Source organism: Pogona vitticeps, chromosome 12 (genome assembly GCF_051106095.1).
Source record: "Pogona vitticeps strain Pit_001003342236 chromosome 12, PviZW2.1, whole genome shotgun sequence".
Classification (NCBI taxonomy): Eukaryota; Metazoa; Chordata; class Lepidosauria; order Squamata; family Agamidae; genus Pogona; species Pogona vitticeps.
In genome coordinates, this window is record NC_135794.1 from 6,099,397 (window position 1) to 6,123,225 (window position 23,829).

Genomic DNA, 23,829 nt, shown 5'->3' on the forward strand with positions numbered 1-23,829 from the left:
ATCTCATGTGAAATATGGGGGGGGGGGGGGGTATGTGAACTGTATTACGCCCTCATAATCCTAATTAATTAACAGTTTGAAAGTGTCAGAAAGAAGGTGGTCTGAAGACAAGTAGAAAAATTGTTGTTAATGTATGTGAAAGGAAGTTATTTATTTTGGGAAAAGAGAGGAAGAGGTTTGCCCGGCTTTAGTGAGTTGCAGAATGCTAAGATGATTAATTAGCCTAGTTTAGATGTTATGATTTCAACCTAAGAATAGTAAGCTTATTAGAATCATAGTAACTGAGTGGATAATAGTAACTTCACTCCGGGAAGCAGTGGAAGTACAGTTTTCAGCAGAGCTGGCCCTGCCATTGGGTTGAGTGAGGCAGCTGCTTCAGGCAGCCCATGTTGGACGTGAGAAGTGTACCCAATTGCCACCCAATGTTCAAGTTGAAGCTTTTTTTCTTGGCGCTCTCAGAAATGTGGCGTTTTCCCACCTCAAGTGCCCCAATAAGTCCAGCTCTGGCTTCTAGATATGCTTAAAAGGAAACCCGTTGGGAGAACCGCCGTTGCCATTTGCCTCAGGGAGCAACCGCGTCCTGGGCGGCGGGTGCGCTGAGGCCAATTCAGCCTGAAGCTTAAAACCGAGGGAAACTCAGAAATGTATTTTCAGTCCTTATGACCAAAGGACACACTCATGAAGGAGAACGTATTAATTATTTCGACAAGCGCAACGAAAGGAAACCAAGTCCACCCCAACCCCCTCACAGCTCGTCAGGACTGGGAGCTGAGGAGACGCGCTTCTCTAACGGCCTCCTCAAACCGCCGCCCGCCTGCGATTGGCCAATCCGGCACCCCCGCCCGGGCCAATGGGAGCGAGGCGCGCGCGCGGGAAGGACAAAAAAAGCAACATCCCAGCGGCTCAGCTTGACAAACGGTCCCAGTCCGTGGCCGGAGACGGTCGCGCTTCTGCTCCCGCGCCGGCTTTTTTTCCGCTCCCTGGTGTCGCAGCGCGGCCTGGGAAGGCCAGGATGGTGCGGACCAAGGCGGACTGCGGTGGATCCAGCGGAGCTTACCGGAAAGGCAAGGGATCCAGGGGCGCGGGACTGTGCGGGGAGGCTGCCTGTCACTCGGTCTAGGAAAAAGGGCAAGGAGGATCGAGGCCCCTCTTTTTACCCTTTTGAAGGAAACGGGGGGGGGGCGAGGAAAGTTTTAATGACCCGATGGTATTTTTATCACGGGTTGGAGGAACGGCTCGCCGTGGAAAGGCTCAAGTCCTGCTGCGTGGGCGGTGGGGCGGGTATGCAACGATTTGCCGCTGGTTAGGGGTGATTTCGGGGCGCACCCGATGCTGCGAAGAAACGTGCGAACGGCCTCCCTCCCAATTTGACGGAGGAAAGCGCTCAGCAAGGGCAATTTCCCGCGGTTGGTGACGTCATGATCGTTGCGCGCGCTCAGGTGCGCGACAGGATTGGAGGGAAGGGTGGGTTGTGTGTAAAAAAAAAAAAAATTAACCGCCTTTCTCCAAAGGGCCCCAGGCGGTATACACTATTAAAAGGACACTACAGGTATTTGAAATCTTAAGTAATAAAAAGTAAAATGGAATTAAACAAGGGCTGTATTAAAAACGGTAAATAAAAAAAATAAATACCAGAAACACATGTAAAAGCAACAGGGCTCAATAATCCGGTTTGGGGAAAAAATTGAGTTAAAAACGGTAAGTTGGAAAAGAATTAAAGAAGTGCTATACTGAAAACAGTAAATGAAATCAGTACTAAAATACTGTATTGGAGAGCCATGAAGCCCAACAATTTGGTTTTTTAAAAAATTGAGCTAAAAACAGTAAGCATACAAATATGTAGTGAAAAGGAATGAAACACGTGTTGCATTGACAATGGTAAATAGAGTCAATGCAAAAACCACATTTAGAAGCAGCAGAGCAGTACAATCCCGTTTGAAAAATGTGAGCCTTTGAGTTGTGGATCCTTTTGTTGGGGGGGGCATTATCTTTGCAAGGGTGAGGCTAGGAAGGTGGCTTTTCAGTTTTAGTCAGGGCATAGTTGATTTCTGCCTTCTCCTTTGATAAATCTGGGGGCCTGCTAGGATTAGAAGGTACTCCGGTGCATTGCCCTCCTTGTAACTGCTTGGCAGCTGTCTAAAACTTAAGTTTTTCCTGTTCCAGATGGCTGGTGGGCTTGAGATTTGGGGAGGGGCTCCACCACAGCCTTTAACTTCTGAAGACAGTGGAGCATAGTGGGTTGTGAGATCATTGAAGAACAGCGGGATAAGTATTTTAGCATTCTTCAAATGTTCAAGTACTGTACTTCTCTCAAGGGTATTAGTCAGTTAGAGTCTGTAGAAGCATTTTTTAGGATAGGTTCCTATTCTTAGGATAGGTTCCCTGCAGCAATGGGATTGAGGCTCAGAGACATCCTGCCCTAAAATGGTACAGGCTTCAGGCGGGACGGATGCCCTTGGCCAAGGCCTCTCCTTGGTCCATCATCCTCTGTTGATATACACTGAATTTAAGTATTTTTCTGTATTTTGTAGAAATATTTGCCTGTACTGTATTAGTGGATAGTTGTAAGGCTGGCATGCTCTGGGTCACTTTATGTTGTTTTTGTGACGTGCTATGATATTGTTTCCAATTTATAATGATCCTAATTGGTTTTCAAGACATTTAAGGAGTGTTTGTTTTACCAGTGCTCACCCATGGTCTGGTCCTGTAAGGCTCCATGGAGAAGTGTGGATTTTAACCCTTGAGTCTTAAGTGTGTTATTCTGTCCACTGCACACATCTATCACTAAGGCTTGTGGCTGTTAGGTGACATTTAAATAAAGAACCTTGCAATCTTATGGTTTAATTGTACAAAATTGCACTGTTGGAGGGAGTGGGTGTAAATATATGTGGTTTTTTTCTTTAAAATATTGTCCTCTATATATATATAATTGAATTTTCAGGTCTATGACTATAATAAAACTGAACTAACTTAACTTAAAATATTGGTGACTTGCTTTTGTCAGATGGACCCAAGGTGGCTTGTAATGTTAAAATAAACAAAATTTAAAACTTTTTAAAAAAACCTAGGCAGCCCCATTTTAAAGACCCCCTTCCCTTGCTTAGGTAGCCTATTCCTGAGGGGGTTAAAATCAGCCTGAACAGAAAGGTCTTTGCCTGCTCATGGATGGAGAGCCGGGAGAAGCAGCCTGGCCTCCCCTGGGAGGGATTTCTGCAATGTCAGGCCAGTGACAGAGAAGATCCCCTCTCTCGCTCTCTCTCATATCCTCACCAGTGAGGGTGGGTGGCAGGATGCAGAGAAAGGTCCCACCTGTTGATTTTAATACTCAACAGATTTATAAGGGAATATGTAGTTTTTTGGGTACGTAGCTCAGACCCAAATCAAAGTTGCTCTCTAACCTGTAAGGTAAAAGTAAAGGTTCCCCTTGACAATTTTTTTGCCCAGTCGTGTTCAACTCTAGGGGGCGGTGCTCATCCCCGTTTCCAGGCCATAGAGCCAGCGTTTTGTCCGAAGACAATCTTCCGTGGTCACATGGCCAGTGCGACTTAGACACGGAACACTGTTTACCTTCCCACCGAGGTGGTCCCTATTTATCTACTCGCATTTGCATGCTTTCGAACCGCTAGGTTGGCGGGAGCTGGGACAAGCTCACTCCGTCAGGTGGATTCGATCTTACGACTGCTTGGTCTTCTGACCCTGCAGCACAGGCTTCTGCGGTTTAGCCTGCAGCGCCACCACATCCCTATTCTTTAACCTGTAATACTGTCCTTTTCCTGCAATTCCAGTGGTTGCTGCGAGGGCTCCCCGGAAGGTCCTTGGCTCTGGAAGTGCTAATGTGAGCCCCTCTTCTACCTCTAGAAAAGGTGAGTGTATTGGGTGTTAGAGGTTTGATTCTGTGCTGGCTTTTAATGGGCCTTGGGGTGGGGCTATGAACTGTGAGCTACCTTCCCATCATCTTCTGGTCTGGAGTGCAGAACTGTGGGTCCTCCAGATATTTTTGGACTTTGACTCCCAGCAATATCAGCTAGCATGGTAGGTGGTAAGAGATTGTGGGTGTTGTGTAATAATCAGGAATATTTTCCCTGTCTTAGGCAGTTCCTTTTAAACTGATGAATAGCCCCCCCAGATGTGCTATAACAGTGGAATCTTTGTCTAGGATTCAGTCCTGAACAGATAGGTTTCGGTCTTGCACACTTGAGGGAGGATAAGTGTCATGGGACTGAACTGGATTTGCTCCTGAAAAATATCTATGTAGAGTTGTGTTGTTTAAACTAGCTGGAATGTTATGTATGATAGAATTCAGCAGCAAGTTACCTCAGCTGCCTATCTTCTGTCTTCATTAAACTTTTAAGAAGATAGACTGCAACTGACATTGGCTGAAAAATTAAGTGGAGCAGCTTATGGTACATAAGGCTGATGTCAGCCGCTGAGCTTTTTGGAAATTAAAAATCTAAGGCACTCTTGGAATCCCTTTCATCATGGGTAAAAAGTCCTGCTAGTGGAAATTTTCAGAATTAAACTGTTTCCATCACATGATCCTCAAAAGCTTCCTGCAAAGAAAGGGTGCCTTTCGGACCCTGGGGGCGGGATTGAAAATCCTTAATTTCTGAAGAACTGTAGTAGCTGATGCTGTAAACTGCTTTATGCGGTGTAAATCATGCTGTTGAATTTAACCTCGAGTTCCAAGTTTCCTATATATTAATGTACATTTTGTCTTGGCTTGAAAAAATTTATTGTATTATATTGTGTATTTTTTTAAATTGCCAGCCATTAATACATTCTTAATCATGTTGAGCAGGTGAAAGTAAGTATGCTGGTGGCAATCCAGTGTGTGTGAGGCCAATACCACCATGGCAAAAAGGAATTGGAGAATTTTTTAGGCAGCCCTCGAAACATTTGGAAAAGGAGAACCAGCCCTCTGATGAGGAACCAGGATGCAGCGGAATAAAGAAAAGTAGAAGAAAGTAAGAAATTTATGTCTTTGTTTTCTCTCTATAACATACCTTTAATCAACGTGCCATACTTTATGGTACAGTTCCCCTTTAAACAAAGCTGGAGTTGGGGTGTGGGATCCCTGTGTAGTCCAAAATTCATGTAGAACTTTTATGTCCCCCCCCCCCAAAAATCAACTACAAAGTATAAACAGTTGATACTCTCACAAACACACACCAGTTCTCTGTATTGTAGTTCTGTTCCATAGTGTTGACAATCAGTTCCAGACAGAGCTTTGAATTTCCTTTTGATCCCCAGATCTAGAGACTGAATTAGAGATGTTGCATTTGGGGGCAAGTAGACTATTTCATCACCTTTAGGGTTGAACTCATGAGGGTCTGGGTGACCAGGGGCACAGTATTTATTGAATATCTGTTTATCGAAGAAAATACCTGTGTATAACCAAAACCATTGCCCAGACCTGTACAATTCAAGGGGGAAGTGTATGCTTTTAAAACTTTTGTTGTTTCTTATAATAACTGAAGTTTTAAAAAACTGCCCAGGGTAGACATGTGTCTAGATGGGCGGGGTATACATTTAATTAATAAATAAAAGCAGGTTTAATTTTTAAAACATTCTTAACCTCCATCATGGGGTTCTCCATATTGAAGAATTGCCCAGCCACTACATTGTTAACGTCTTTATCTCTGCAGAGCTCGCCCCCTGCCTCCTTATCCTGAAGACCACGGAACACTCTCGGAAGATGACCAAGTATGATGAGCTTCTCACCTTTTCTGCTGGCAGATCTCGCCATGCTTCTGTATATATTTTGTATGCATCGTTTTGCGTAAAGGTCTTTATTTATTCATAGGACCTCCAAATTTAAATGAGTGTATGGAATTGAGATCAGTCTCTCCTGGGAGATTAGCTGCCCATGAAGCACTGTCATGCTGAGTAATGAGTACTTAATTGTTTTATGTTAAATAATGTTTGTTTCTCAGAGCACTTAAAGATTTTGCCATATGAAAGTCAACGTGACTGTCTTATTAAATTTCATTATCTTGTTATTTGTGTGTTACTATAACTCGTTCTTGAGTTTTACGTTTGGATTTCCTTTCTAAATCCAAGAGAAGGCTTAACTGAAATGCTTTTGGAAGGCCAAGGAAACTTAACTTTATAATAAAATAACTTATGAAATAATTAAAGAATAATGGATTTTCCTTTTGTATAGCTTTCTGGCATGGGTCGCAATTTGGTGTTAACGAGGTGGACTTGCAGCTTTATGTTCACTAGAGATGTACAGTGGTGTGTTAGTTTTTTCTACAGTTCCCGAAGCACCACAGCTGCCTGAGGAATTCTGCAAGTTGGGCCTAAAAAAACACACCACCTGGTCAGGTTTTCCAGTACCATTACACTACTGCTCAAAAACAACAAAAATGCAGTAAAGAAGATTTTAAAAGATCTCAAGATTTAAAAATGTATATACATATATGAGATATGCTGATCTCTTAAAGAGAAGAGAATGGTTCTTTTAAAGAGAAATGCTAATGCCAATACAACCCAGATTTATTCAGTACTGAGAACGGGACTTATGGTGGAACAAATGCTTCATATCGAAAAGCCGTGTCTTGCACAGGCTTGACTGTCTGAATCTTATGAGCATGTGTATGAAAGCAAGACTTGTTTTTTATTCCATTTTTGTTCTAGTAAGGATTGGGGCATAAAATCACAAATAGAATGAATTTAGGAGTCTTTCTAGAATCGTGGCAAACAAGTGTGGAAATTATGCAGAGAATGTGTAAAAATATCAAATATGGTATGCCTCATGTTGGGAGTCTGAGACTGCTTTAAATAAGGTATTTGGAAAAGCTTCCCTACTCCTGCTTATGGCCAAACTGCACCAGAAGTTATTTTCTTCTTTCTGTTCCATGAAACAGGAATCTGCTGTAAATGTGTTACATTCTGGACGTGCTACATGCAACATTCATTTGAAAGCATGAGTCAGAGACGACTCACTTCAGTGTAACTGTTAGATGCAGGCTGAGAAGTCTTCCACGTGGAACATTTGTTCTTAATGTATTGCGTTCTACACCGATGTGCCCACTCAGCCATGCCTTTAGAACAGCTCATTTATCTACACTGGGAAAAACAAAGAGTCTTGTGACAATGTAAACACTATCATGTTTTACATGACAAACTGCTTGAGTGGTTAGGGAATGCAAGCAGTACGCTAACTGAATTGAGAAGTAACATTCAAAAGCTAAAACAAAAGCAACACTTCTGCAGTACCTTAAAGACCAGCCTTATTGAGTTTGTGTAGACCACAGTACCAAATTAAACCTTGTTCGCCTTTGAGATGCAAAGGACAGTTGTTGAAACATTTACCTAACTTTCACAAAAAAATGTTTGGGTGGTAAACAGTCAATCCTTGCTTAGATATGTTGATTGGCTCTAGTAAATGAAATGCTAATCACTTAATTTACACAAGAATGTGTGTCACCACTAGTTTCTACTATAATACCAACTGTTAAGGTAAAAACAGGGTTCTGTGACATCTTTAAGAGGAATAGGTTAGTCTTGAGCTTTCATTGATCTAGCCAGGTTTCCCCCAAGGCACAGAACTACAAGTTATGTGGATGAAATAGATAAAAATATAGAAAGTGTCAATACTATTCACAAACTTTCAAAGGACTAGATACTGTAAACATTCTGGCAATAGTGAGGTCAGTTATGCATGTCAAAATTCTTTAAAATATGTAGTACTGAAATTAGTAGTGAGATGTGGATCGCTAAAAGTCGATTCTGACTTGACACTACATAACAAACTTATTCAAGTTTCTTTGTGCCTTCTAGAGAACGCTAAGGGCAGTTATACTATGCTTTTTTTTGGGGGGGGACTTTGTGTCCCAAAATTTGGTAATTGCATCCCAGAAGAGCCACTTATGTAACTTTGGGCAAACTGCAGCCCCATGGTGCGCCAGCAGAAGAGAATGGAAAACCACTTTTGAGTATTTTCTACCTTACAAACCCAGAAAAGAGTCATTGTCAGTCAGAACTGACTTGATGGTATGCATTTATTAATTAAGAAGGCTACAAAGGAACTCTTTCATTAACCCTTCTCCATCTTTTTAGTTGACTAAAATCCACTTCAACCTCCTTCACAGTGTCTAACCAACGCATTGAAAACAAATTGACGCTTTTGCAAGGTGGCTACCAGGAAATCTGAAAAACGGCTCTTCCCTATTTTTGACTAATGTTTTCTACTTTCAGGAGAGAAACCTGAAATACTGTAATTGTAGCACCTATAAGACTAGTGATTAAAATGAGTTACTCTTAGATGCTACATGACTGTGGTTTCTCTTGCTACAACAGCTACCTGTTATATTGTTTTTAGAGAACCTTTCAGCTGAAGCTGCAATTGATTTATTTAATCCCAGAGTTTATTGGGGAAAAATCATTTATCCTATATATAGTAGGGTGGAAATACAGACATCTATGGAAGAACTGGCTGAAACTAAAACTGGTTAATGGTGTTAACAACTTTTTGTTGCAACATGGCTGCTTCCTTGGAGATAATTGCTAAAATAATTATTGCTTCCACTCTGCGTTTTAATTCCCTCCAACTGTTACTCAAAATACAGAACCTAGGGCTTCTCTATGGCAAGAGACCAAAACAAAGAACACCAGTAAAGGTACAATGCAGTTTTATTTGAAAAAGCTGGTAGGCTCTCATTAAAGCAAAAGGAGCCCCCCCTTATATTATTGAACAAACTTTTAAAGAGACAAAGTTACAAGAAATTCAAAACAAAATTCCACCTAGTCAGTTACAGTATTTCATATCTACAGAGTACAGTACATATATAATTGACCTACTGCCCCTCAGTTTCAGTTGAATAGGATGCTTACTATTCTACCCAGCATGGGTCTTACCCATTTCTTTGCAACGCACGGATGCACCTCTTTGACCAGTTCTGTATCTCGCAGCCTGCTTAAGGCCATGTACGCCCTTCTCCAACCCACAAAAGTGCTTATGTCTCCCAGACTATCAAGTCTCTCCCCCTTTTAATTCCCATAATTGCTTTTACGGGCTATGGAGTGAACCTCTAATATGGATGTCCAGCAAGCACACCCCCACGGCTGGTGATTTGACAAGGAGCGCATTGTGATACCACAGGAATACTTTGAATACACAAATCAAATATTACTGCACACATTATACCTAGTATAAGAGGATATCTAAGCTAATTTAGTCATCCAGGTGTGTGTACAACCTGCCGTCTAGGGCAGCGCTCCAGGTAACCTGATGAAAGCATAGTATGTACCTTGCTACAAGAAACACACAGACCTGTGCCCTTAGATTTTGCCTCCCCGTGAAAAGGATCACACCTTTCTCTCCCTGTGGATCCTCACCCCTCTGGCTTTGGCAGAGGCAATCCCTGGCCACAGCCCAATTGCTCCAAATCTGTTTTATTTCCAGCTCCTGGTGAAATTACCCGAAAAGCAGAATTATTTCTTGGCCACCTCGGAGGGCAATCGGTTTATGCAACCGTCTTCCCTTTTGGAGTTTATCACCGGCGCCAACCCCAGGGTCATTTTTTCAGTGGGTCGCGTGCCGTTTGCCCCCATAAAAATAACAACTGTGGGTCTTGATGATGGCTATTTTAATTGTATTTTAATTGTATTTTAATCATTGTATTGAATTTTAATTATTGTAAGCCGCCCAGAGACCTCTGGGTAGAGTGGGCGGCATATAAATTAAATAAATAAATAAATAAATATAAACCAGTGCCCCATATCATCGCATCCTGCGCTCCGCCCCGCTTCTTCCTAAACAAGAAAAAGGGGGTGAAATCCCCTCTTTTTCCCCCCGATCCCGTCACGTGACCTCGCCCGTGGATTCCCTGCCACCACCCACCTACCCTTCCTCAGGAAAAAAATATATATCTCGCTTCCGCGTAGCAACCGAATGCGGTTGCTAAGGCGCGGCCGCGGCGGCCGAGACCCGGAAGTGCTTTTGTGACGGCGCCGCGGCCCGGCTCGCGTCTTTCCGATAGGGCGCTGGCCGGCGTAGGGCGTGTCCCGCGGGAAGAGCTTCCGGGGTGGTTCGCTTTCTTCTCCCTCCCCCCTTCAGTGTGCCTGGCGAAGGAGGGGGCCGAGGCCCCCCGGTTGGCGCCCCCTCCCTCCCCCACCCTCTCTCTTTCTCTCCCGGAGGAGCCGCTTTCCCTCAGGACGGTAGGAGGCCAAGCCGGGAGGCCCACCGACGCCCCCCCTCCCCGCTCGCCATGTTCGTGTGTCCTCCCCCCCCTTCCACCTCCTCTCGCCTTTATCTTCCCTGCCTCTTTTTGTCTCACGGCAGCAGCCGGTGGGGGTTTGTGTGTGTGTGGGGGGGAATAGGCTTGTGAGGGGAAACTGAAGTGTGTGTTTGCGTGTTTGTGAGGGGTGTGTGTGTGTGTGTCTCTCCCTTGAACCCCGGGGACTTGCCCCGGCCGGGCCGTTATTCTCCTCAACCACCTGCGGGTTCGCCCTCACAGGCTTCGCGGGTAACGTGTGAATGGAGCCGTGGCCTCGCTCGCTCGCTCGCTCTCTTTGGGGCCAGAAGGTTTGGCTTCTTGTTTTCTCCCTCGGCCTCGGTCCCTGTTTTTTTTGGGGAGGGGATGTAAAAAGGACTTCCCGAGGCGGGCAGGAGCTGTTGCGCGGAAATACATCGCGCAGGCAGTGACGGGTTGCGGGCGTGAGTTTTTATTTAATTGTTCTGGTTTTGGCCTGCTTCCCAGGGCAACTTTTTGAACTCGAAGGCACGTTCAGAGTAACGTCCGAACTCGTTGCCCCCCCCCCCCGGGGACAGGAGGGTGACAAGGCACCAAAGGCTACCTGCCCCAAATAAGGTGTGTGTGAGTGTGTGTGTGTGTCTTCGTGTTGGTGGGGAGGGGGGAGTGAAGGACTCTTCCCTGATGCCTGTCTGTACCTTCTTTCGGCCACCTGAGGGGAAAAACCCTGCAGACCTCCAGGGCCTGGATGTAGGTGAGGTGTGTGCCAGAGTTGTGGATCCGGGCAGGGCAGTCCCTGGATCAACCTTTGGCCTGCAGAAAATAGCCAGAGAGGTGCCTTGTGAGGGGTCATAAAACGGGGTGGGTGGGGGGGAGAGAGGCTTTGCTGTGTATAGAGAGTCCCTTTAGATACAACATAATGGTGGCTACCTGGACAGCCTGAGCACTGGCTACCTATGTCTATCCCGTGTTTGGGTTTTGAGTTTCTTTCGACCTGTTGATTCACACTGGTGGATTGCTGCATGTTCATCATATACAGTGGTGCCTCGCTAGACAGTTACCCCACTTGGCCGTTTTTTCGCTAGACATTGACTTTTTGCAATCGCTATAGCGATTCGCAAAACAGTGATTCCTACAGGGGAACTTCGCTGGTCAATGTTTGGTCCCTGCTTCGCAAACCAATTTTCGCTAGATGACGATTTTGACAGCTCCCTCTGCGCTCGCAAAACGGGTGTTTTCGGGACCTAAGCTTCGCAAGACAGCAATTTAAACAGCTGATCGGCGGTTCGCAAATCGGCTTTCCTATGGCCGATCTTCGCTAGACAACGAGGATTCTTCCCCATTGAAACGCATTAAACGGGTTTCAATGCATTCCAATGGGGAAATGCTTTTCGCTAGACAATGATTTCGCTAAACAGCAATTTCAGTGGAACAGATTATCATCGTCTAACGAGGCACCACTGTACTCTGATAGTCTGAGTGTTAAGAGAGTGTTTATATTTCCCATTTGTCCTATTAAGTTGCCCCTCCCTCTTTTTAGGTGGCCAAGCTAAAGAACTGAGTAGATGTAAAGAGGTGGCTACACTGGAGGGGAAAAAAGGAAGGCTTCCTGATTCCTCACTGCTGTGGCTTTCTTTAATATATTTTTCCCCTTTCTGAGTCTTGGTGACTCAGTATATTAAATGCAGCAGTTCATGTTACAAACTGTACTTGGAGATCCAAGCGGAGGCTGATATTTTGATGTGTTTTTCAGTGGCTAGCGTCTGCACTTTACTTCCTCTGGAACTGAGGGGGAATGGACATATGGAGACAAAATGCTTGTATTTTGATTTATATTGCATTTTCAATATATTTAATACTGTAATTAATATGCAAAGTAGTAGTTGCCTTGTGTACAGATTGTGTATAGTATGTAATGAACATGAGATGTGTGTATTGCATTTGGACATGTATTTGTGTATGGTCTAAAATCAAAGTTAATATTAAGCATATTTGTGTGAAGGTATGGTTTACTTTAAGGGATGTGGTGCCACCGTGGGTTAAACCGCAGAAGCCTCTGTGCTGCAAGGTCAGAAGAACAGCAGTCGTAAGAGTGAGCTCCCGTTGCTTGTCTCAGCTCCTGCAAACCTAGCAGTTCGAAAGCATGTAAAGATGCAAGTAGATAAATAAGTACTGTACCACCTTGGCGGGAAGGTAACGGTGTTCTGTGTCTAGTCATGCTGGCCACGTGACCACGAAAACTTGTCTACGGACAAACGCTGGCTCTACGGCTTGGAGACGGGGATGAGCACCGCGCCCTAGAGTCGGACATGACTGGAATAAATGTCAAGGGGAACTTTACCTATGGTTTATCAGATTTGGACTGCTTTGTAGAAGAATCACTGCTTAGAAGAACATTAACATTGCTTCTAACTTTGTACATTTCACATTTTTCTGAAAATGTCTCTTATAGTGTAGATAGAAAACTGCATGTGCCTTAGGGTTTTGTATCTACGTTAAACACTAGCATTTTTTTTTTATCTTGGACGGTAGGTCATGGCAAAAGATGTTTAAAATTTTCATAGTGTGCGGGTAAATCCTATGTGTGATATATACACTCAATAGCATTCAGAAGTGACTCACCTTTAGTATAACCGTTCAGTTTTGATTTAACAAAAATAGGGTACAGTATAGTAATCTCTACAGCAAGAAAAAAATGATTTGATCCCTACCACACTAAGTCCCACAAACACTTTGTGTAGAGATAGAGATGGGCAATGGAGTCTATGTCCCTTGAGGTACAATCTCTTAAGTTCACACCTTTGGCTGGCTTTCTATGCTTGCTGTCACAGTTTTATAGTTTAATTAATTACAGCTCTAACAGGTTTTAACATCTGGCCAAAATGGAAGGTTGAACATTACTGTTGCTGCTTCCTGTCAAATTTTGCATCACCCAGCCTAACAAAGAGCATTGAAAGACTTGAAACCTGATTCCCCCCCCATTCCCTCTCCCCCCGCCACTATTTTGGAGGCCCAATCCAGATACTACCCAATTCTGTTTTTGTATTTTACGTATGGACATAAGACTAAAATTCATTTTAACTGTTTACTCTCCATTGCTCTGCAGCTATTGTGCACTGTTTCTTACTGTTTTGTACAAGAACTCTTTCCTATGGTTTTCTGTCTTCAGAAACAGAACAAGCTCCATATATACAAACAGAAATAAGATATTAACAAATCTTATTGTGGCAGCCTAAGGATAGTTATGTGAATCTAAACTCCGCAGATTTTGATAGAATAATCTAATGTTGTTAAAAATGCAGTATATGATATATCATTGTTGATTTATCAAACCCAGTAGTCTCAGATTAGTGCAACTTTGTCCATAAATGTGTTCCCTAATGTATTTGAAATAATTCCTCATCATTTATCCATTTAGCTTTTGGCATAGGCTTGAATCAGATAATACTTTGTACCGTAGACAACATGACAGTTGTAGTGTGTGGGTCTGAAGAAGTGGATTGTAATCCACAAAAGCTCATGTTAAAATAAATGTTAGTCTAAAAAGTGCTGCAGTCCTTTTGTTTTTGTTATGCTTGGTAGTTTCTGACACTAGAAGAGTACAGTGCGATTATCTACATATTTCATTTTTGGCTAGCCACTACACATGACATGTGGAAGTAGTAAGCATGTGAAGTTTTGTAACTTATCTGGGAAGAACTCTTGCACAGTGAGGTCAATAGCGCTGCTCAAAAGTATGTTTTCATATTCATGGTGGAAGAAAAATCAAAATAATATATTTTCCAAAGAATCTTCATTGCACAGGTCAGCCTGTCCCTTTGGAAATACTTCTTCCACCCTAGCTTCATATCAAAAGCATCATGTGTGAAATTGTGGACATTACCTTCAGATAAATTTCGTCGGCCAGCTTTATCAACATGGTGGCCTTGGGCTGAATGCAGATGTTCTTCCTTGAGATAGGTTTGTTTTATGTTTCCTGATGCAAAGTCCTGGAGAAAATAATTAATCATGACAAAATAGGACTTATCTGATCATACATGTTCATATTCTGTTTCTGGGCGACTATCTCAAAAATAACTGAGCCATATCTGTTTGAGAATTACTGAATGTAATTAAGAACGATAACGTGAGTATGTGAAGGTAGGGAACTGTTCTTTTTATGCTCCATTCTTTGTGAGCTGCATCTCTTCAGGTACAGTCATATAGCTTCTGCTTTGAAGACAGAAATCTGTGTCAATTGAATCCATCTGAAGAAAACGATTCTTATTTTTGTCCCTAGTCTTTAGATGAATACTATTGGGTTTTAAGGGAACTCTACAATGGTCCTGTATTTACAATGTTTGTAAAAATATTGGCAGTGGTGGCATTTTACCTAGCTGCATTTGCAGTGAAGGTTTTTGAAGCTAGTTTGGTTCATTTTCTGGTTATTGCAAGTTTTTATGAAATGCTTACAAACTTATGACATCTTTTTTTTAAAAACCAAAGCTATTTCACTGATGATTTTGGGACTGCCTTTCTCTCTCGGTGTGATGTAAAATAGTGCCTTCTATGTCATATGTTGATTTGCTTGTAGAGTGCTTCTCACAATGAGCTCTTACATTAGCAGTCAATGACTGACAGGAAAACAAAGACTAGCTATGAATATGTAACTTTATTACTGGACATTGTTCTCCAGTAGGATTTGGTATATTTTAATGTTGGTTTTGTTGTTTTTTATTTTATTTTACACAGAAAAAAGCGAGACAAATAAGAGACAAGGGAAAAAGAAAGGGAAAAAAAACCCGCAAAAACTAACCCCTCAAGTTAAACTAACTCATCCCCCCTTTGGAGTCAGAGACTCCAGCTTCGTTAACCCCTCTGCTCCCCCAATTTCATTTTCAGTATATACTGAGTAAATATACATGCATCATAAACTTTGCCCTACGATTCTGTCTTCTTCTGGACCCAAGAATATATTAGTTCCCAGCTTTGTTTTACACAGTCTCTTGGCTGTTCCCGTAGTGCTTCTGATAGAGTGTCCAGTTCTGCTGTATCCCGTAACTTCTTTAACAGCTCTTCTGTCGTTGGAACCTCTTCGGTTTTCCATATTTGGGCCCAGAGTAATCTAGCTGCTGTGAGTATATACATAAGACAATGCTTCAATTTATTATCATTGATTCCTGATATGACATTCAATAATGCCATTTCAGGTTTTATATCTAATTTATGCTGGGTGATTTCTTTTGCTAAGTCCCATACCTGTGTCCAATAATTTTTGACCTTTTCGCATGTCCACCACATATGATAAGTTTCTACATTCTTTTTACACTTCCAACATACAGTATATTGCTGTTACCCTCTGATATTGTTGCTAATCTTACAGGTGTATAATGCCACCTGTAGAACATTTTAAGGATATTTTCTCTGAGATTTGCTGGTTTAAGCATCTTATAACTTTCTTTCCACATCTTAGTCCAATCATCGAGATCCACACTGTATCCAAATTTTTTTGCCCATTTTACTATTGTCTCTTTCACCCTCTCATCCGCTAAATCATATTCTAATAAGTATATGTACGTTTTTAAATTATTCTTTCATCCATATATATCCACAGTCTATCCACTTGGACTTTACCCTCAAAGAAACCCACAGTCCTATATTTTTCGTATCTTGATTCTAATTTTACCGTTGACCGCCAATCAACAGCTGCGCCCATTTTTTCAAGCTCTTATTTGTCCTTTATCTTCTGCTCATTAGTTAACAGATTTTCATATATGGTCAGCATTCCTCTCTGGTTCAGGACTTTTAATGTAAATGCTTCTATAGGTGCCACTCACAATGGGATTTTCTCATAAATTTGTGCTTGAAATTTTTGCCACACCATCCCTGTTGTTTTGTTTTTTTCAGTTCATTACGTGTGTGAAAACAGTAGGAATGAATGAGATTTAGAGTTATCTAATATGCTCTTATTGCCATGTGTTTTTTCTTTTAATTTTTAGATCATTGTAGAATAATGATCCTCTTCTAAACCAGCATCTTGACAGCTATAGAGTAGTGGATTCCCTTAAGTCCAGAGATGACAGAAGTCGATATTCAGTACTGTAATTAGAGCTTGAGATTTTGCTAGTTATACAGAACTAGTGTATTATTTAGAGATGCTCTTTGAATCTTTGGCAGTGTACATCTGGGTAAATTTAACAGCTTTATTAGCTATTAATTAATTAATTAATTAATTAGTTTGTTTTATTTATATGCTGCCTTTCTCCCTGCACCAAAGGGTCTCTTGTAGTTGCCACTCATAACTTTACGTCTAGGATTTACTACTACATTGTAAAATATGGTTTGATATTCAGAAAAAGTCTGTGTGATTGATGCTGTGTAGAAATGGGCACAAACCTCCATTCAGAGGATGATGCTAGTTCATACATGTGTCACCACGGGTGCTGTGTGTTCTCTTCCCCCACCTCCCCGACCAGTGACCCACTCACCAGTTGGAGCGTGCTCCTCTCCTCTTCCTCTTTGGCTGTTTGACCAGTCACCAGCAGGAGCATGGCTTTGCCTGTCCTGCCTCCTTGTCTGAGTGGGCGATCAGCCGAAGAAATGGGGCAGGGAAGCCTGTGCTCTAACCAGGGACTGGTTGAACAGCCAAAGAGCAGAAGGAGAGGAGCACGTTCCATCGGGTGAGTGGGTCATTGGCCAGGGAGGTGGAGGGGAATGAACACATGGCAGCTGTGACCTTTGAACCGAGGTTCGTGCCCATCTCATGCTGTATCGAGAAGTGATCTAGCTCACATTGTGAATTGCATAGGCTATTATAAACTACGTGATCCTTTGCAGCAGTAGTATGCTTTTATGAAACTGTATATCTGCTATAATATCCTTTCACTATGTGAGCCCAACTGCATCTTGAGTTCAGCTGTTTGTTCTCATAGATGAAGGGAAAACAACAGGAGACACAAATATTTTTAGATGCCCCTCCCAGCCCCATTCATTGGAACAGGCAGCTAAGAGAAATGTATTGAGCCAGTTATAGAAACAAAGCCCAGTCACATTGGAAACATTTCTAGTTATGTTAGTAAATTAGCAGATTGAAATTATGTGATCTAGGTAACAGTTTAAAGGATGTCATATGTTTTGATATATTTTATTAGCTGTCTCAAGCGTTCTTGGAAGATGTGTGAAATGTAAGAAGAACTCAACAGCTGACTCTTTTGGTTTTATCGTAAAACTCTTTCATATATTACTCTATTCAGTAATCTTTTCCAGTTATGAGCAAGGCCTTATTGTCTTTTTATTCAATTTTTAAATAGCAAGCTGTTTATAAACTTTTAACTGAGTAATAACCTGCTGTAGTGTGAAGACTCATTAAAAAAAGATAGGTGTGTGGATGATAAAGAGAGGAAGCAGAACCATAAGGCAATATAAATAGTAAGCAACCCGTGACTTATGAGTACAGCAGAATGTAATGCTGCAAAATTCTCCTTACAGCTCCTTTACATTACCAGAGGTTAGCTCTTCCTGTGGCCACCTACTTTGTCAGTTTCTCGGAGCTGCTGCGTGGGTACAACTGTGAGCTGCTCCCATGGAAACCACTTTCAGCTGTTGACTGATTTGCAAAGAGATAGTTAAACTGGGTTGATTTATTAAAAATATATACAGACGCTGTTGTGCATTGTGAGTTTGCACTATTAGGTTATAGCATATGGTTGCTTATCTAGTGATGTGGTGAGCATCTTAACAACCTAATTGGCTATTTGCGTTCTCAGAGTAGAACACCAAACACTAATCGGATCATAAACTTGTATTCTCTTTGGATTATCCAGAGTAAACATGAAGTAGTATTACTGCGCAGAACAAGAGCTTTTCTGAAGCCATGGGGGGAAAACACCATGTGTTTTGTGTACATATATGTGGGGATAGATATGAGCATTTACTATTTCATTGGTACCAATTTTCATAACTTTAGCAACATAAAATGCATTATGCTTAGGACATATCGTAATTGTTTCCTACCTTTATTAAATGTAAAAGTTCAAATGCCTAAGTTACCCCCACCCCAACCTGCCATGTACTAATATAGCTGATGTCAAAAGCTGGTGCACTGAAAACATTTTGCCAGCAGGAAAATGACAACACATTTTAGGGTGTGATTTGTAATATCTATCTTTGCCCTTAGTATGATAGAATGCAATCTTTTGTCTTTTTCTTTGCATTAAACATCCAGTCTCATTAACCTTTCCTATTAGGGCCCTTGTTCAACTGTATCCTCTTCCTTGTCAATAGATACGAATGTAAGATGCTCTTCAGTAGTGGCCTTCAGCTGTTTTTGACCAGCCCTCCCATTAACTTTAGTCAGCATTGTGGGAATAGAATTCCCAAAATATCTAGATTCACAGTGGCCTGCTTGTTTTATACTGTGTTCCTTTTAGATTCTAGAATTATCATTGCATCATTGCAAGAGGGTTCCTGAGTACCCTCTGTTGAAAACTGTAAATTTATAGAGTTTGGGGAGAGGGTGAGGAATGGAAAAAAGCACCCATTTCTGTTCAGGTTTATAATATAAGCTCGACAGCATTCAACAAAGGGTTATATTGGAACCAAGAGTTGAAGATGACTTATTTCAAAGTACTCTGTTCCTCTAAAATAAGACCTAACCTGAAAATAAACCCTAGTACATGATTTTTCAGGATGCTCGTAATACAAATCCTACTCCAAAAATAAGACCTAGTTAAGTGAAACCCCGTCCTCCACCCTTGTGCAGCAACCAGAAGATGACATGAATGACATGACTGTATTTGAATAAATGTAGATGGTTGTACATGACAAAAATAAAACATCCCCTGAAAATAAGCCCTAATGCGGTTTTTAGAGCAAAAATTAATATAAGACCCTGTCTTATTTTCGGGCAAACAGGGTGGCTATGAGTTCTATTTTAGCAGGCGGAATAGGATTTTGGTCTTACATTTGTCCTTTTTTTCTTTCCTTCATAGGTTGTAAGATTCCCCTTTTCCTCGCAGAGGCTTTGGGACTCACCCTTCAAATGTCTGGTGTCAGGAATTGAACAACCTGGATACGATGCCAAAATATACCCAAACAATTTTATAGCTTGAACCAATGATTCTTCTGGATATATATTTCTCTCATCAAGAATAAGTACAAAATCCAAATCCTGCTCACTAGAAGATTTTTTTTTTTTTTAATTTTAAGATCATGGACCATCTTACTAGGGAGAAAGATGAAAGGAAAACAAAAGGAAATCCAGGAAGAACTACACATGGTGCCCGAGCAGCAAGTTCTGCTTCAGCCACCGGTGTTCTTATGGTTGGACCCAATTTCAGAGTTGGGAAGAAGATAGGCTGCGGAAATTTTGGAGAGCTCAGGTTAGGTAAGAGCACAGCAGTTGCATTGGGCTGACCACACTGTTTTTACTCAATCAGATGAATTTGTATGTGTGGTGTCCCCCCCCCCCCCGGCCCCTGCAAAACAAAAGACTTTTCCCTCTTTCCTACTTTGACAGTGGTGTGAATTTTACATGTCTGGGCTGGGTCCATACAGTGAAACACAGAAATAATGTTCTGTTATTGAAATCCAATAGCAAGTCACCACTTGAATAGTCCCTTGAATCCGTGGAACTTATAAAGGAGTTTATTTTCCAAATCCCCACTGATTCAGTAGGCGTACTCCAGTGATGACTTGCTACATTGGACCCTCAGCTTACAGGTGGCTCAACTTACAGACTTTTCAAGTTACAGACTTCTCTGGCTGCAAAATTTAGGTTTGCCTTGCAGCCGGAGAATCGACCTACAGACTGGGGAAAAAAACAAAACAAAATGGAACGAAAATGGCCAGTTACGGATTAATTGGTTTTCAATGCATTGTAGGTCAATGGAGCCTCGACTTACAGACTTTTCGACCTGCAGCCACCATTCCAATACGGTTTAATTCCATACGTCGAGGGTCCACTGTACTCGATTTCATCAGTTGCATTTATTCATTCAACGTATCCTGTCCCATGCTAGAAAGGAAAGAGGGTGGGAGGGAAGGAAGGAAGGAAGAAAAGCAAGCAAGCAAGCAAGCTTCAGGGTTTGTGACACCTGTGCTAATAGGTGGCAGAGGGAGGACACTTAAGGGGCCTCCCTGTGGAATGCGAGAACATCTGGGTGTCCCGTAGGCAACGATAGCACTCTGTGGCTAATTCCTTCTTTCTGGGAACACCACCAGATTGCTTCCAACACAAACAGGGGAAGAGGAAGAGAAGTTGCAGAGCAGGACTTGGTGCTTCCCAGCCTATGTTACTTTTTCTTTGGAACACTTGGTCTGCTAAAACATCTGCTTTCCTCCAGGCAGCAGTTAGTTGTTTGTCTACAATAAATGCCTGTCTTGAGAGCGACATCTGCAGGATGGATGTGCCAGGCGGGGGGGGGGGATGGTGAAGCAGGGTGTCTGCCTGCTCCCTACTCCTGCAAATTGCTCAGGGCTGAGGCTGCTTTGCATTGCATTGCAGAAGCTGTGGCCACATTAATCACAGAAGATAATTCTAGTCTTAATTTATGCCATTAAAAATGTATGTGCTTAATGTAATAGAGAGGAAAAGTTGTTGTTGTTGTCAAGATTTGATACCAAGGAAGTGTTAAATCTTCTCTGCTGACAGGACTCAGACTAAGGATGAACCAGTTTTTTTTTTAAATCAGGTGGCAGTTTTTAAACATATATTAATCTTCAGACACATTATACAATCTGGGAAAGACAGTCTTCTAGGTATTTATCTCTTGTATGCAGAAGAAGTGCTGCTTCTAAGTGGCTGCTTGCTATGTTGTTTGTGTTATCTAAAAATAAAGCATGCTTCTTGATTCAGAAATTTTGTCTCTGCCTTTGTAAAATAATACATGATTAATCATTTGATTGACCAGCTTAATTCCATAGGACAAATTTATTAAAATGTCTTTGATCAGGTTGTAAACCTTCTTAAGGTACAGGCTTTTAGTCTTCCCTTCTCTTTCCATAGTTGCCTAGGGGCAGATTACCGCAGCTAATTTTCTTTTGGTTTTAACATGTACCACCTTTATTCTTTCCCCTTATTGTCAGAACTGAATTTTCATTTTACTTTTACTGTTTTAGTACCTGGAGAAGCTTTTTATCATCCTGATTTGAATTACAAAACCCTACTACTTTAGTTTATTTTTTCATTTTAGTTTTACTTGAATCAATCTGTAACTCAGAGGAACAGGAGATTATGTGTATAAATATCTGAAATAGATCAGTGTTTTAAATTTGATACATTCAGGCGTCAATTAAACATTAAGAAAAAACATGAGGCAATAGGATCATACTTAAGTAATGTAAATGCTATACAACACAAATTATATTGTGGTTGAGTCTTACGCAAATTTAAAGTATATAAATACAGAGAGAGAGAGAGAGATGCACTGAGCATTTCATGACTATCCTTTTGCCATACTAAAGTTCATTTCCGCCTCTTTCTTTGCTTTTTTTAACTGTAGGAGTGTACGTGGTCCAACTTTCCTGAGAATAGTTCTGCATTTATTTCTAAATACTTATAAAATAAATATTAAAATGCTGAGGAATTCATTCTTACTTTCTATGGGGATGGACTAAAAGGAATAATATGAGTTGCCCATTATTGATAGATAAATACGGAAATTAGTAGGTATAACATACTTCAGTTCAGATGAAGAATTAGATTGCAATCAGGAAAGATTTAAGATGCTACTTGATTCTTCATTCATTGTACTTGACCTAAATTGATCATGTTATATGGTAAACCTATTTTTTCATTCCATAGATGTTAATGATTCAGCTGTCATGGTTGTGATATTTAAAGCCTCTTTCTTTTTCAGGCAAAAATCTTTATACAAATGAATACGTAGCAATCAAACTGGTGAGTAACCTTCCCATTTTAAAGCATCTTTCAAATTCTGAACATTAGGGAAAATAGGACAACTTTTGCATAACTCTGCCTGTGTTCTTGATTTTTTTGTGGACAGATATGCTAAGTGTGCTATCTTACACAAGCTTGATAGAAGGCATTTCTGTGCTAAACCTAGTAATGATATGCTTCCATACAGACAGCGTTGAAAAGCTGCCTTTATGTACTTCGTTATGTTAACATGCAAAAAAAAAAAAAAAGGAATAGCTTTTTTTAGTGAATAACAATTTTCTTATTACTTTAATGAATATTCTTTTTAGTCCTTGACTTTTTTTTAGGTTGTCTTGTATGAAAGTTTATTTTGGCAAAAGTAAGCTAAATATTGGGTAGCAAATTTTGAAATCCAGTTGAGTTTGAAAAATATATATTCCCCTATAGAGCCCTGATTTGCATCTTTGTTTTCTTAGGAGCCATTAAAATCCCGGGCCCCACAGCTGCATTTAGAATATAGGTTTTATAAACACATTGGCACTGCAGGTAAGTAAGATTCCTCTTAGGAACTATTAAAAGATTGTGGTAAATGAGTATGTTAAGGCTTGGAGTTAATGTTTTTGTTTTGTGTTGTCAAGCTACTTAAGACTTAGAGTCACCCTATGGATGAGTGACATCCAAAATGTCCTGGCATAGCCCTGCTCAGGGCTTTAATTTCTTGGATCTGATGAAATAGGACTGTTCTTTTTCCTCTTTGTTTCCCCCCTTCCCTTCATTTCTTGGTATGGATTAGAGGTGGGGAAAAGAACAGCAAAGGTTTGTTTGGTGGCCAAACAAGTGTTGGGCATTTGCCAGCCCTACCTCTGCCAGTGGGCACCCGCTCAGCTCCCGGAGGAGATGGTAGAGGGAAGTCAGGATGTTGCCTCTGAGTGGGCCCCCACCAGCAGAGGTGGGACTGGGAGATGCAAAACACCTGTTTGGCTTTTAAATGAACTAGTATGAACCACTGAATCAATGGTTCCTGCCCATCCCGAGTGTGGCTAGTTTCATAGTTCCTTTTCTTTCTAGGTTATTATTGCTGAAATGTTGCGTACAGGATTCAGACCCTTTTCTTGTCACCTTATACTTTTGGTTTTTCCCTGCCGTTAACAATCTTAAGTTTCTTCCTGGAATTGATATAAGCATATGCTCGAAAGCTATCCAGCAACATCGCTAGGGTTGATGGAAGAGTTTTGGACAGTGAAATGGTGTGCTTTCAATATTGTGCCTGAACATGAAGTGCATCAGCTTTGCTACATAATTTGACCTTGATTGGTCTCAACAGTTGCAGTACTTGAGGGCTGGAAGTACCTCAAGGCTGTTGTGTGTATGAAGAAATAAGAACTCTTGTGATCCCAGTATTTCATTAAATATGCAAGCTTATGTAAGCCAGATATATAGTTATTTCACTTATTTATTTAAAATATTTTTATCCCACCTTTCTCCTCAAAAAGGTCATTAGGGTAGTGTACATCCTTAAAGACAAGATTTATAGCCAAAACCAATAAGTGTACAAAGGCAGTGTACAGATTTATTAATATAGCTGTCTTAGGTAAAGGTAAAGATTCCCATTGACAATTTTTTGTCCAGTCGTGTTCGACTCCAGGGAGCGGTGCTCATCCCCGTTTCCAAGCCATAGAGCCAGCGTTTGTCCAAAGACAATCTTTCCATGGTCACATGGCCAGTGCGACTTAGACACGGAACGCTGTTACCTTCACACTGAAGTAGTCCCTA

The 23,829-nt window shown here is 41.4% G+C and overlaps 2 protein-coding genes and 1 long non-coding RNA gene across 4 annotated transcripts in view; 2 read left to right on the top strand and 1 right to left on the bottom strand.

The window, feature by feature from the left end:
• The first annotated feature begins 894 nt into the window (after positions 1–894).
• Positions 895–5,999, top strand: PCLAF (PCNA clamp associated factor). Its single transcript, XM_072982161.2, has 4 exons — positions 895–1,064; positions 3,786–3,863; positions 4,799–4,964; positions 5,646–5,999. Exons 1-4 carry the CDS (start codon positions 1,013–1,015, stop codon positions 5,707–5,709), a joined length of 360 nt encoding a protein of 119 aa, XP_072838262.2. The 5' UTR covers positions 895–1,012; the 3' UTR covers positions 5,710–5,999.
• LOC144584591 (uncharacterized) lies at positions 2,930–4,803 on the bottom strand. Its single transcript, XR_013538947.1, has 2 exons — positions 3,755–4,803; positions 2,930–3,398 (listed from the first exon to the last, which is right to left on the bottom strand). It is a non-coding gene; the product is annotated as an uncharacterized LOC144584591 (long non-coding RNA).
• Positions 6,000–10,001: 4,002 nt separating the features above from the next.
• The window catches only part of CSNK1G1 (casein kinase 1 gamma 1), a 39,598-nt gene continuing 25,770 nt past the window's right edge, over positions 10,002–23,829 (top strand). For both annotated transcript variants that reach the window (XM_078380948.1, XM_072982052.2), the window contains exons 1-4: positions 10,002–10,164; positions 19,169–19,563; positions 22,037–22,077; positions 22,533–22,602. In XM_078380948.1, the coding sequence (XP_078237074.1) occupies positions 19,389–19,563; positions 22,037–22,077; positions 22,533–22,602 (286 nt within the window). In that variant the 5' untranslated portion in view covers positions 10,002–10,164; positions 19,169–19,388. The remainder of the gene's footprint in view (positions 10,165–19,168; positions 19,564–22,036; positions 22,078–22,532; positions 22,603–23,829) is intronic.

Excerpts from the sequence above, each read along its gene's own strand:
- PCLAF (XM_072982161.2), top strand. The coding sequence starts at position 1,013 with ATGGTGCGGACCAAGGCGGACTGCGGTGGATCCAGCGGAGCTTACCGG. Across the intron at positions 3,864-4,798 it reads CTCTTCTACCTCTAGAAAAG|GTGAAAGTAAGTATGCTGGT; the intron begins GTGAGTGTATTG and ends CATGTTGAGCAG. Across the intron at positions 4,965-5,645 it reads ATAAAGAAAAGTAGAAGAAA|AGCTCGCCCCCTGCCTCCTT; the intron begins GTAAGAAATTTA and ends TTATCTCTGCAG.